The sequence below is a fragment of the Rhododendron vialii genome, chromosome 13a, assembly GCF_030253575.1.
Source record: "Rhododendron vialii isolate Sample 1 chromosome 13a, ASM3025357v1".
Lineage (NCBI taxonomy): Eukaryota > Viridiplantae > Streptophyta > Magnoliopsida > Ericales > Ericaceae > Rhododendron > Rhododendron vialii.
This window is the reverse complement of record NC_080569.1, coordinates 13,572,048-13,587,448: the sequence shown is the minus strand read 5'-3', so window position 1 is coordinate 13,587,448 and position 15,401 is coordinate 13,572,048. Positions and strand designations below refer to the sequence as shown.

The following is a 15,401-nucleotide window of genomic DNA, read 5'->3' as shown; positions in this document are numbered from 1 at the left end:
CAGTCTTGTATGCGGTACGGTACGCCCAAAGAGCATCAGTCAATCTTAAAGACCAATCCTTCCGATTGGGATTTACCGTTTTCTCAAGAATACGTTTTACCTCACGGTTGGCGAGCTCGGCTTGACCGTTGGTTTGAGGGTGATATGTGAGGGAGACCTTGTGCGTTATATCATATTTCATCATCAAGGCGGCGAATGGCCGGTTGCAAAAATGAGAACCTTGGTCGCTAATAATGGCACGAGGGACCCTAAACCGAGACAGGATATGCTCCTTAAGAAACTCAAGCACTACTTTGTGATCATTGGTACGAGTTGCAATGGCCTCAACCCATCGTGACACATAATCCACCGCCAAGAGAATATACAAGTGGCCAAAAGACATCGGAAACGGCCCCATGAAGTCGATACCCCAACAGTCAAATACCTCTACAACAAGAAACTTGGCTTGGGGCATTTGGCAACGGTCACACAATTTGCAGAAGGCATAATCATCTTGGTTCAAAGTTGGCCAGTAAAAACCACAATGTTGGATCTTGGCGGTGGTCTTCCTTGCAGAGAAATGCCCTCCACATGCTTCGGTATGGCAAAATTGTAGGATTCCACGTTGGTCAGAATCAGGAACACACTAGCGGATGATCTGGTCGGGACAGTACTTGAACAAATATGGATCATCATAAGAAAAGTGTTTCACTTGGGCAAGGAATCGTCGGCGCTCATGAGAGGACCAATGGGGTGGAATCAAACCCGTAACCAAGTAATTGACAATGTCAGCAAACCACGGGGCTTGGGATACACTGAAAAGTTGCTCATCAGGAAAAGTGTCTCCAATGGGTATGTGAGAAGTACGGTCTTCAAAATCCAAGCGTGACAAATGATCGGCCACCACGTTTTCTACCCCTTTCTTATCTTTAATGGTGATGTCAAATTCTTGCAAAAAAAGGATCCATCGAATCAAACGTGCCTTTGCATCCTGCTTAGTGAACAAGTATTTCAGTGCCAAGTGGTCAGTGTAAATTGTGATTGGGCCACCAACTAAGTAAGAATGGAATTTATCCAAGGCAAACACTATGGCAAGAAGTTCCTTCTCCGTAGTGGAGTAGTTCATTTGAGCATCATTCAGTGTCTTGCTTGCATAATAAATCACCCACGGATGCTTGTCCTTCCTTTGGCCAAGAACGGCCCCGACGGCATAATCACTTACGTCGCACATCAATTCAAATGGAAGATTCCAATCGGGCGTTTGAACAATGGGCGGCGTGGTGAGACTAGCTTTGAGCTTATTGAACGCTAGCTCACATGCAGTAGTCCATTCAAAGGGAACATCTTTGGATAAAAGGTGGCAAAGCGGTCTTGAGATTGCGCTAAAGTCTTTGATGAAGCGCCGATAGAAACCGGCATGGCCAAGGAAGGAGCGAATGTCTTTAATGCACTTTGGAGTAGGGAGATTGGAAATAAGGTCAATCTTGGCTTTGTCTACCTCGATACCCTTGGCCGATACGATATGCCCGAGCACAATCCCCTGAGTGACCATAAAATGGCACTTCTCCCAGTTGAGAACCAAAATTTTCTCCTCGCATCTTTTTAAGACCTTCTCCAAGTTGGCAAGACATGACTCAAAAGAGTCGCCAAACACGGAGAAGTCATCCATGAAGACTTCAACAATTTTCTCAACCATATCGCTGAAAATTCCCATCATACATCTTGAAAAGGTGCCGGGAGCATTACACAAGCCGAATGGCATGCGTCTATAAGCAAAGGTCCCGAATGGGCATGTGAACGTCGTTTTCTCTTGGTCGGACAAGGCCACTTCTATTTGGTTATAGCCTGAATAACCATCAAGGAAGCAGTAAAAGGCATGACCGGCGATTCTCTCCAAGATTTGATCAATGAAGGGAAGAGGAAAGTGATCCTTGCGTGTGCTTGCATTTAACTTGCGGTAGTCTATGCACACTCGCCACCCGGTAGTGACACGGGTCGGAACGAGTTCACCTTTGTCATTCGGCACCACGGTCACCCCCGCCTTTTTAGGAACAACTTGAATGGGGCTCACCCATTTAGAATCGGCGATGGGATAGATAATCCCAACGTCAAGCAATTTAAGAATCTCCGCCCTGACAACATCTTTCATAATTGGATTGAGCCGGCGTTGAGGTTGGCGCGATGGTTTGACATCCTCCTCCAAGTAAATGTGATGAGAGCATAGAGAAGGAAAGATGCCTTGAATATCCGCGACAGTCCAACCTATTGCCTTTGTATGCCTCCGCAAAACTACCAACAATTTCTCTTCTTAGAGTCTCAAGGGAAGACGATATTACCACCGGAAAGGTATTGCTCTTGCAAAGGAACGCATATTTCATAGTGTCCGGTAGTGCTTTCAACTCAAGAGTAGGCGGCTCAACACTGGACGAAACTATTTTCCGCTCAAGAGGGGGGTAACTCCTCAAACTTTGGGAACCACGGTGCAGCTCCACAAATTTCCTCATCGCCATCTTCTTCGTTCAGTAAGGAAAAGAGGGATTCCATCCCATCGGATTCAAGAAAAGCGGTCTCTTCGGAGGTAAGAGCCACCTCCAAAGAGTCTTTAAAAAAGAATTCATCTACATGCTCTTGAACCAAGGTATCCACAAGATGGACATTCTGGCAATCATCATCGTCACCCATTTGAACTCCAACGTTGAACATATTAACCTCCATCTTCATGTTACCAAAAGACATGTTCAATAGTCCATTCCGACAGTTGATTACGGCATCCGAGGTTGCTAGAAACGGCCGTCCAAGGATAACGGGAGTAGACAATGGTGATGAAGACGACGACGGACAAGTATCCAAGACAACAAAATCCACCGGATATACAAATTGATCAACTTGGACCAATACATCTTCCACCATACCACGAGGAATTTGGAAACTCATATCCGCCAATTGAAGAGTAACCCGCGTAGGCTTCATCTCCCCCAAACCCAACTCTTGATACACCGAATAAGGTAGCAAATTTACACTCGCACCCAAATCCAAAAGAGCTTGCTCTACTCTCTTACCCCCAATAGTAATTGAAATTGTAAGACATCCGGGGTCTTTGTATTTAGGTGCAAGATTCGTTTGGAAAATTTGGCTAACTTGCTCAGTAAGAAGCACCTTCTTGTGCACATTAAGCTTGCGTTTTTGGGTGCACAAATCCTTCAAGAACTTAGCGTATAAAGGAATTTGCTTAATGGCATCCATTAAAGGAATGTTCATATTGACCTTTTTGAACACGTCAAGTATATCGGCATCCTTGGATGGGTGAGCCGGCTTTTTTAGTCGAGAAGGATAGGGTGCCGGAACGGGAGAATCCTGTGGGCTTGGAGTGGCCTCAGCTTCCTTTGAACCTTGCACGGGAGATTCCCCGTCTTCTTCCGAAGATGACTTGGGAGATTCTCCAAGCGTTGTAGAACTTGTTGATGTCGAAGCTGGTTCTAAGATATGTGTAGCCGACGGATTGACAACGAGATTGTCAACCGCCTTGCCACTCCTTAAAGTGATAATTGCTTGAGCTTGCTCGAGCGGTGGTATGGAAGAACTACCAATGAGGAGTTGGCCTTGTGGGTTAGCTTGTGGCTGAGTAGGAAACTTGCCCCTTTCTTGCTGAAGAAGCCCTATAGATGTGGTTATCTTTCCTATTTGGTTCTTCAACTCCCCCATCATTTGAGTGTTATTCTCGTTGTAATTCGATTGAGCTTGCATGAAGGATTGGAGAGTATCCTCCAAAGATCGCCTTGGCAGGGGTTGATATTGGTTAGATCCTTGAAAAGGGCCGGACGGTGCGAAACCTGGCGGTCCTTGTGGAAAACGAGGCTGCACTTGGCCTTGAGTAGGCCGCCATGGTTGCATTTGAGACCCGGGAGGTGCTTGAGATGGTCCGCCTTCAATCTGATTGTTCAAACGGAATCCCGGATGTTGTTGTTGACTTTGGTTGAAGTTTTGGGGAAAAGATTCAAATCGTTGGTTCACCGCACTAACTTCTTCGAGCGGGAGGTTGAGGTTACTGTAATGTTGCCTGAGAGTGGGAATAGACAAGCAATTGTTGGTGGAATGGCCCGATGTTTCACATATAGCACACATCTCCTCTACCGCTCGCACTGCCTTAACTTCCTCTATCCCTTTCAACTCCAACTTCTCCAACTTTTGTGCTAGTTGCTCCATCCGTGTTTCGATAGCATTGTGCTCATTTATGGAGAACTTTCCGGAGCCACCAGGACCTTGGCTAGCCATAGCTCTATCACCAGCATCCTCATAATTCCAAGTCAAAAACTTCTTGGCCAACTCATCTAAGTAATCCCAACCATCATCGGGTGATTTATTCATGAATCCTCCGGAGCACATGGTGTCGAGCAGTTGCTTGCTTTGTTGCGTGCAGCCCATATGGAAGTAGTGAATCAGTTGATACAAGGCAAAGTTGTGGTGAGGAACCGCAGAAAGCAAATCCTTGTAACGCTCCCAATACTGGTGGAAAGCTTCTCCCTCACGTTGCTTGAAACCCTGGATTTGATCCATCAAGAGCTTTGTTCGGCTCGCTGGGAAGAATTTCTTGTGAAAAACATCTTGCACTTCCCCCCATGTGTTCAAAGATTGAGGCTTCAAAGAGTGAAACCATGTCTTAGCCTTATCCTTCAAAGTGAAAGGGAAAAGCCTCAATCTTGCTTGGTTGAGAAGCACCTCCCCGCTAACGAACGATTGGAGAACTTCCTCAAATTCCCGAATATGTTGGTACGGATTCTCGGGCTCCATACCGTGGAAGAATGGAATGCAACGATGATAGTCTGATTTTAACACGAATGTGTTTGCAACAGTTGTGGGCCGTGGAAAAACTATCGGTGACAATTGAGTGACCCGTTCCGGATTCAAATAGTCCTGAAGAGTCCTAACCGGAGCAGCTTCCTCATCTGCCATTGATGTTCTTAATGGAGAATACGGCCGAGAATATCTACTTGGTGGAGAGTAAGCTCGGAGATTTCTGTTTCTTACGCGAGGTGGCGAGCTAGAGCGATGCAGTCGGTTTGAGCGAGGACTACGATAAACCACAAGCATGAACCTTCTCTTTGACCGATTAAGAGCTATGGAACCGCTCTGCAATAAGAAAAACAGACTGGAGGGGCTATACCGCCGCCTCTCTCTCAAGACAAATCTGAGGGGCTATGCCGCCTCTTCAATATATATATATATATATATATATATATATATATATATATATATATATATATATATATATATATATATATATATGTATGCAAGAAAAGAAAACAAAGGGCAATAGATACCAACACTAGCTTCGTTACACCTCAAGTTGATAGTGTGATCGGTTAGAGGTATCCACTAGAATTAGTATACAATGCACAAAGGAAAATTTAATGGAATACTTACAATAGTTTGTCGAACCTCCTAATAAGCTATATAAGAAAGATCCCCGGTAACGGCGCCAAAATATGCTTCATCCCAACCTAACCGACGAAATAGGTTAAATTACCCCGAGCGTAGGGCTAGGTCATTGTCAGCATAATAACCAGAAGTCCAGAATCGTTCCCACAGAGATGGTCTTTATAGCTTACTAGGATTTTAGATGTAAGGGTTTGCGGCGTTTAGACGGCCAACTTTTGGTTTTTCTTTGAAAGGTGAAAAATGCTCTTATGAAAAAGACTAGAAAAGAGTTTTAACTAGATTAAACAAGCGGCAAGGCGTTGGAGTTCAAAACGCCCGTAACTTAGGCCAACTAACCATTCTCAACGAAAACACGGTTGAATCGCACGACATAGGCTATCAACCGGAAGATTTTGCTATGAAACCATTAAAGACTAGAAATTAAGTATGGAGAACAAGCGAGATCTTTTATTCTCTTGGCAAACACGGGGCGAGACATAGCTCTCGGAACCATATGTGCAAGCATATGGTCACCGGAGGTTAACATCGACAAGTTTTGTTACTTAAAAAGTGAACCACGCTCATTTTCCCTACCGAACCTCAAGTATTTAGTTGAGAAAGGTAAGATTGACATAAGTCGCATGACGTTAATCACTCCGTGGCCAAGCCTAATCAACTACTCATGCATATTAAGAAGACTAGAAAGCATGCTAGACTTGACAAACATTTTTACCAATAGAACCGGAAATAAACTTGATATAATAAAGGATCCAAAGCATACGAACAACTTTAATACACGAGAAATTAACGTAACGTAAATACCTTAATGTGTTCTTGGGAAATAACTTAAGAAAGCTCCAAAAATATTAATGGGGTAAAAACTAAAAGTCTAAAGACCTAGGTGATCAAGGAGGGAGAGAGTGTGATGGCTATGTATACAAGAATTTATACAAGAATACACTCTCTCTCTTCAAAAAATATCAGAAAATATCCAAAAAGTGGAAACATGCCACAAATGGAAAGTTAAAATCTGACCAAAAAGCATGTCGGTGAGTCATCCGTATCGATACTCTAATACCGTATCGATACCGTGCAGCCTTGCTTTAATTCCAAAATTTCCCGTAAAGGAACCGTATCGATACGCAGATACCCGTATCGATACGCTAAGAGTTGGATTTCCTTTTGTTCTAATGAAGTATCGATACTCCAATAACCGTATCGATACCGTGCTGTTTGCTGGTAGAATCAAACCCCTCATGCCCCGACTCAACACCCGATGGCCCTTTAATCTTCCCGACCTTCCGTTTGTTCATTCCCGTAGGCCGACGGCTACGCTTCATAAGGCATCGCCACTTGGTTCCTCTCAAAGATTGTTCAACACATCAAAACATGGCCCTTAAATGCGTATTGCCTAAAACGCTCAACAGAAAACCTTACGCGCAAAATCACTTAAAACAGTAAATAAACATAGATTAAATGACGTAAGACGGGACTAGGTGCACCAAATATCTACACAATTGGGTGCTTATCAACAAGGCGCTTAGATGCAATAGAAAGAAAATGCATCCAATAGACAATTGGATAACACACCTCAACTACATTACAATCTTACTTTTTGAATACTATCAAGAAAACACAACTACATTACAATCTTACTTTTCGAATACCATCAAGAAAAAGCTTAAAATCCTCCACTAAGTAGACTTTAATGTCGAACTTCGCCTTCATCCACATCGCGACCCTAGTTTTGACCAATTCCCCCACCTCCCACGCCTATGTTGTAGAGTTGTTGAAAATGTAATCATTTCTTACTAGCCAAATAGACCATAATGTAGTCATTTCTTACCACCAATCCAATATTAATTATTCTGTTGCATGCACTAAAATTGTCAGACCTCAAAATGAGAAGTGACCGGCCATGAACCACAAGGCCAACTCATGGAACACGCAACCTAATATAAAATAAGTCATTGAACAATAAATATTTTTTTTGTTATTAAATAAATCCCAATCATAAGCATGGGACACAAACATCCCAAGAACCATACAATCTCAAAAAGATCCAAACATCTGACAAAATGTTTCAAATGCGGAAGCGATTAATAAAATAAAAATATAATGAGACACTCTAAGGAGATCAAACTAAAAGAAGTCCCCGAGATACTGCCAGAGTCTTTGTCTAAATCCTCGACTAGTCTAAAAAAGAAGTTGGAATAAATCCGTCAGCTGACGAGCTCAGTGAATGGCAAAGCATGTATATTAGAATAAAGTTCTGAAATAGGGATCAAAATAATTTACCATGTCAATATAAATTTGGCATACAGGTGAACAACAAAATAATCAATTAATCCAATTAACGATTCATCTGAAATAAGTCTCAATGGCGATCACAATCCAATCTCCAATAACAATGGGGAACCACAACCAAAATCAATAGTACCAAGTGCCAGTGAACAAATATCTCAAAATTGGATCCAATATCAAAACTTAGAGTCACCACGAGTAGGCAACCCGTAGAACTTTTCCCTAAGAATGATCCGGTCAATAACAACCGTTGAGCATTAGGGTCACCGGCCTAATTCGGATTCTTCCCTAATGGCCAGAGTCACCCGCACACAGAGGATTAATTTCCCTGGACTTCCAAAATATGTTCCCATCAATATCCACAAAGTTCTCACCAAAAGATTATTCGATCAACAAATGGTTTCACCAATCCGCATGTAATACCCCGTATATTAAAAATAATGAAATTTGCATGCAAGTGTGGCGTGTCTTTATTTGAAGGTGTGTGCACGTGATGGTGTGAGGTGTGTGCATATGTGGAGTACATGCACAGGTATCTTATATATCATAGGTATATATGGTCTAAATTTTGGGGGGAAAAAAAAGGGAGAACTTATGAAGGGGGAATTAGTGGTGGCTCGGGGGCTGTCTAGGAGAGACAGAAGGGAAAGACTGGAAAAAGGGAAATGGGAATTTAGTGTACCAAACTAAGAGGGAGGCTCCCTATCTCAGTTTTCGTTTTATCTGAGAGTCAGAAGTGAGTTTTGAAAACTCTTTTCCAAATTTGTTTATTGTGGAACAAAGGGATCGATGGTTGAGAGGAAGTTTCAAGGGAATTATACGGGGTTGAGGTGTTGGTAATTTTGTTGGGGGTTTTACTCAACATAATTATTCGGGTGTTAATCACAATATTTTGGTATTGGGTTCTGTCTTAAGGATTTAAATTTGACTTGAGGGTGATTGTGTTACAATTATGGTGCTTGAGGATTTGGGTTGTTACAGTTGGTATCAGAGCACAGGCGGTAAGTCTTACATGGGATTGTGTGGGTCAGGAGAATTGGTAAGTGGGTTTGGAATTCTATTGACAAGTTGATGTTTTTGTTATATACAAAATATGTTTTGTTGTGCGATAGCTGTTTTGGAGGATATATAACAAAAAAAGAAGAAGAAAATGGTGTGTGTGATCCACGTATAATACTAGCTATGAAGGATATTTTTGTAGAGATTCCTAATTATGTGTATGGTAGTAGCTATTCTGTTTCTCAATTGAGTTTGGGGTGGTTGGTCGGTGTTGATTTCTCTTGCGACCAGAGACATTTCTCCCTTTTAGCTGATATAATTTCTAGTGCAAAGCAAATTAAAATTGACGGTTTATGCTTGAGATTAGTTATGTGTATTCAAGTATCAGAAAGACTTGTGTTGGCTTTTTGTTAGGTGGTAGTGTGGTTATTGTTCTTCTATGAATTGTTTTACACTAATGCTTGTACATTCTTAGCAGGACAGTTAATGACTTGTGGGTTAGCATAATCTTGTGTTATTACCATGGCATTGCAATGGGTGGACTATTACTCACAGCTTAAGGAGAAGAGGGAAAAGTGGGAATTCTCTGCACTTCTAATTTTGTTTTCCTATGATTTTGTTGTACTATGGAATGTATCGATCATTAAGGGACAATGGCACGATTCCAGGGTGGTTTGTGATTACTATGACGAAAGTGGGAAGTTGTGATAAGTAGCGATATTGTGCTTGGCTTGGTGCCAATTTATTTATTTAGCCTTAGTGGCGTTATGGATTTAGCCTTAGTGGCGTGGCCTTAGTGGCGGTATGATTATTGCCTTAGTGGCGTTATGGATTTAGCCTTAGTGGTGTGGCCTTAGTGGCGGTATGATTATTGCCTTAGTGGCGTTATGGATTTAGCCTTAGTAGCGGTATGATTATTGCCTTAGTGGCGTGGTTTACAGCCTGTGTGGCGATATACTTGTGCCCGTGTGGCGTGGCCTGTGTGGCGATATACTTGTGCTTGTGTGGTGTGGCCTGTGTGGCGATATACTTATGCCTTTGTGGCGCGGCCTGTGTGGCGATATATCTATGCATGTGTGGTGATATATATATGCCTTAATGACGATGTTCTTATGCGTTAGTGGTGTGATACTTTCTTTTCTTATGCCGCGCGTATAGATGTAATCTTTGTAGTAGGGAATTTATGTGTTATTGATGTTGCTTTTATAACTCAGATTTACACCGGTATAGAATTTTGTGATGAAAATACTCTTTATATAGAGTTGTTTGTGGCAAGAAAATTATGGAGATGGCCTGTAGTGAGCACGTGGAAGGGATAAAAAAAATTATCGCCAAAGTTGTCTATGTTTGATGACACTTATGATGTTTTAGTATGATGACACTTGTGATGTTCAAGTACACTAGAAATGGGAGGATGGAGGTATAGTGAAATTGGGAGATGCAATCAGAGTGCACAGCGAAAGCGTGGAATTAAATTACATACTTTTAATAGATAAATTTCGGGGACGAAATTTTCAAAGGAGGAGATATTGTAATACCCCGTATATTAAAAATAATGAAATTTGCATGCAAGTGTGGCGTGTCTTTATTTGAAGGTGTGTGCACGTGATGGTGTGAGGTGTGTGCATATGTGGAGTACATGCACAGGTATCTTATATATCATAGGTATATATGGTCTTAATTTTGGGGGGAAAAAAAAGGGAGAACTTATGAAGGGGGAATTAGTGGTGGCTCGGGGGCTGTCTAGGAGAGACAGAAGGGAAAGACTGGAAAAAGGGAAATGGGAATTTAGTGTACCAAACTAAAAGGGAGGCTCCCTATCTCAGTTTTCTTTTTATCTGAGAGTCAGAAGTGAGTTTTGAAAACTCTTTTCCAAATTTGTTTATTGTGGAACAAAGGGATCGATGGTTGAGAGGAAGTTTCAGGGGAATTATACGGGGTTGAGGTGTTGGTAATTTTGTTGGGGGTTTTACTCAACATAATTATTCGGGTGTTAATCACAATATTTTGGTATTGGGTTTTGTCTTAAGGATTTAAATTTGACTTGAGGGTGATTGTGTTACAATTATGGTGCTTGAGGATTTGGGTTGTTACAGTCCGCATGCCAATTTCAAGAACCAAATAAAACAAATAAATGTTCCCAATTTCAATCATTAATTTTCTAAAACAATAATTTAAGGGATACGGGGAAGTTCGCAAATACGTAACATGCTTAACCACTCACCTGGATCCGAGGATAATGCAATCAATCGCACAAAAGAGACTAGCATGTACCAAAATACAACATGCAAAATAACTAACTAGTTCAGATATAAACTAAGTAAACTAGGAAATAACATTTACTATTAAAATACCCAATGCTAGCCTAATTTACCAACTCATCAGTAGCCAACAAAATCTCCTCCGAGAATAATCCCAATTGAGTAAAACCATACCCAAACTATCGAAAAGCACAACCCTCCAAACTTCCAATACTAATCATAAAATACAATTGCCAAAGGATATGCGACCCTTGCTCACACCTCAAGGAAAATCACCGTTATAAACCTCGTGACATCAAACTCACACACGCACACCACCGTGCACAAATCTTGACACTTGGTCCCACACCCACATCACACAAATCACCTCCACTCCTCATATATCAATGGCATTAAAAGAAAACAATCGGTGCCAAAAGAATGGGAACCCACATAACCTCTCAGTAACTCCACTTTTATATACCACCAAGTAAAAGTCTAACTTTACTCCACCCCATGTAACGAATGGAAAGAGAAACAGGAATAAAGGGGACAAGAATCGCTTACCCGATTGATCACCAATGAACCGAATCCTTGACTACGTCTCTCTCTCTCTCTCTCTCTCTCTCTCTCTCTCTCTCTCTCTCTCTCTCTCTCTCTCTCTCTCTCTCTCTCTCTCTCTCTCTCCTCCAAGACCCAGAACCCTAGCTTATATTTCTACGTACAGGTATATATGTAAAACCCACGTTCTCTCCTAAATTATAGCTAATTAGTTAATTAGAATTAGATAGAATGTAAGACAATTTATAAAGTTACCATCCGGTACCACTATTTAATCCAAAATCAATCTCATACTCCAAAGATTACAATCGTGACAACAATACCCATAGTGCTCACAAAATAATTAATTAGGACTCAACCAATATACTCAATTAATAAATGGCAACATAATTAATTAAATAAATAAAAATTCTAGGCCGTAACAAAAATCATATATATATATATATATACATATATATATATATATATATATATATATATATATATATATATCTCGATTTGATCAAGTATTCATGTGAGTTCGTTGTGTTTCCGGTTCCACACAGATGTAAGAGATCACCCAATATTTCACTCCCAAGTAATATGAGACTACATTTCCTTAATACAAGGATTTTTCCTTTTTATCCAAAACCCATTTTATAAAAGCCAAAATAGTCTAATACAACGAATCCATCCAAGAATAGAGAAAGGGAACCTGTAGCAAACTATCACCAAAGGAAAAACAAGATAACAAGTGACAAAGGGACAACGACAAAGAATCGCAAAACTAGTGTCTAGACCTAAGCACGACTCACCACCACAAAGGATCGGGACACGAGGGGCCAACAATTTATCCACTAGCCGCCCCGGCCTGGAGTAGGAACCCGATCAGAGACAAACAATACAAACCGATGGAAACAAGGGTAATTAGCAAACAAGACAGAAAAACACCACCATTGTGGAAGGACTACACAAAGCATGCCGGCCACATCCAATCGAGAGGAACCACCCAACACATATATGATTTCCAAGATTCCAGGAGAGCAATCCGGCCCGCGTTAATTTCTTTTTGGTTTCGCTGCCTTTGCACCCATGTGGAAAACATGATGCATGTGGCAGCTGGTAATTCGATTTTGAGGTACTAGTTTGCAATATGTTTATGTATAAGAGGTGATATGTCATGTTCTTATGTCTGAAGCTTTTGGTATTGATTCTAGCTGGATCTACCTACTGAATAAATGAGTCGCTGAGTGCGCAAATTGGCATGGGTATTGAGCAGTGGACCCATTGCTCAATCTAATTGTCATTTCCTGTCTGAACCATGCCTAAACATGGTGAGTGGCGTCTGCTGCTATATGTGCATGGTAGAGAAATACATGCCATGCCAATGTATATATATATATTTGCGAAGTACTACTAAGTTTGGCTTTAAAATAAATAAAACCAAGTGGGTGATCACTTTGTGTAACTATGCATGCTGGATTGAAAGCATTCTCTCGAGGAAGTGTTTCCATGTCCCCCCCCAGTCCGCGCGCGGCTGCAATTTTCCCATCCATGATTGGTCAAGTGGGATTAATTAAAACCTACCCATGTGTGAGATTTGTGGGATCAAATCAGAGATCTGGGCCGGAGAGCTGGTTTTGGATATACGTACTTCTACATGCTAGCTAGCTTTCGATGATTCGATCGGCTTGTTTCTTCTTCCCTATCTTTTCGGTTAGTGATCTGCGCAATTTGAGATTATGAGAAGACCTATTTCTATGTTACTGCATTTTCTTAATCGATTATTAGTTCTACATGTATGTATGCTATACTTCACTTAGATTTGATAGATCATTTAATTGTTTTGCGCGGTGTAGCGTTATCTAGCAATTACCAACTTAGAGGTCATGAGTTCAAACAAATGACCCCTACCTCTCAATAAAAAATAAGATATATAAGATCCTACATAATAGTAGTAACTCTAAAGGCTTGCTCTTCATTTTCGTATCGGACCTATTAGTTGCTCGGCTTGTTTATCAACCTTTATTGTCCGGTCGTTCAAAAAGAACTGAAATATCCAGTCCGTCTTATTGGGCCTATATCGGCTCTTCCATGCATGTGCATAAATTATCCTTCCTTGCAAGATTCAACGTTCATAAATTATCCTTCCTTGCAAGATTCAACGTATTTTTTGTGCTTGACAAGGTTATTAATAGGTCAGGTTGTGCGAGCAAAATGTGAATATGAACGCGATACGTTTAGTTAGAGGGCCTTGTATAAGTGTATTTACATACGAGATTACACGATAAGAATATTATACAAAAGGAAAAAGCTATGTGTACTGTGTACATATGACACTTGTACATACCATGTACATATGAGTTTTGTGTGGCCCACTTTGAATCCCAAAAAGATGATTCGAACCGCCCATTATTTTTAAAACATTTTATTATAAAGCTCTGTAAAAAATTAGCTCAACCCGATATCGGTAAGGATTTTTTCTGAATTTGTGGGGCAAAACTACTTAACTGCTCAGTTTCGCGCCTACAAATTCAGAAAAAATCCTTACCAATATTGGGTTGAGTTGATTTTTTTTACAGGAATCCATAAAAAATGTTTTAAAAATAATTGACGGTTTGAATCATCTTTGAGGGACCGGAGGTGGATCCCACAAAACCTATATGTACATTGTATGTACATTGCATATATACACATAGCAGTACTTTATACAAAAATACCATTAGAATAGTATAGAACCACAAATTCTTGCGCACACACAACGTACGTATAGTACACTACTCTCATAATATGCAGTGTGAATGTATTTGTGCAGTTGTGTGTGCATTTGTTTGCGAATATAACCTGAACCGACACCACGGTCGTTGCTGACCCAAATGAATCTCATCCAAAATAAATGCTGTTTTCTCATTATACAATATATTCTGATTGTCTTATGGAATGGATTGGACTAATTGTGTCTCTAGATTATCTCCTGCGTTCTACAAAAAATGAAAAATGAAAAAATGGTAAGCCAGGTTGTGCGTGGCACCCTCCGGTACTTGTAGTTGTATGGACATGCATTACGTATCAATGGGAGAGAGGGAGGGGGTGTTATATTAGAGCAACCGCATCAGACTCAACAAATTTTGGACCAAATATATTACATCTTAAAAGTCACTTTTCTATTTTAACTACTCATTTTTTTAAAAGCACACTGTATTAGACTCTTTATTCTAACTTTATTTTATTAAACTACTCTTCTTTTATACTTATACTTTTCAATTTAAATATTATTTTTTATTTTTTAATCGTTATTTAATGACGAACAACTGTTCACAAGCAATTTTCTTCCAATTTTTAATCAATTTCAAATACTGTAGAAATTTTATTTTTCTGATCATATTATTCTAAAGGGTAATAATTAAATTTTGTCTCTAGTGCCCTCATAATTAAGTATTTGATCTTTATTTGGAACCATGTAGAGCAGAAACTTGATTATGAGAGCCCTAGAATCAAATATTAATTACGGTCATTTAGGATAAAATTATCAAAAAAATAAGTTCTTCGCACCGGTTCAAACAGATTAAAAATTGGAGTATATATTTTTTAGACGGATTAAAAAATAGTTAAAAATTAAGTCCTTCAATTTTCAATCTGTCTGAACTGGTGTGAAAAACTTATTTTTCTAAATATTTTATTCTAAATGGTCATAGTTAATTTTTGCCTCTAGAGCTTTCAATAGGAGAATCATAAAACCAAATGGAGAGCATATATTTAGTTATTAACATCCGTTTATGAAAATATAATAATAGAATTGCAAAATACTGGGTACAGATAAAATAGTAAAATAATTGTAATGTGATGAATAGTGACTCGTGGTAACAAACGAGCCACCGTAGCCAATGTTAACCAATTGCAAAGTGGCGAGAGTTGAAGTGAGGC

At 40.2% G+C, this 15,401-nt stretch overlaps 1 protein-coding gene across 1 annotated transcript; it reads right to left on the bottom strand.

The window, feature by feature from the left end:
* Positions 1-2,421: 2,421 nt before the first annotated feature.
* LOC131313890 (uncharacterized) lies at positions 2,422-4,929 on the bottom strand. The gene has a single exon (XM_058342387.1). It carries the CDS (start codon positions 4,927-4,929, stop codon positions 2,422-2,424), a length of 2,508 nt encoding a protein of 835 aa, XP_058198370.1.
* Between the last annotated feature and the right edge of the window lie 10,472 nt (positions 4,930-15,401).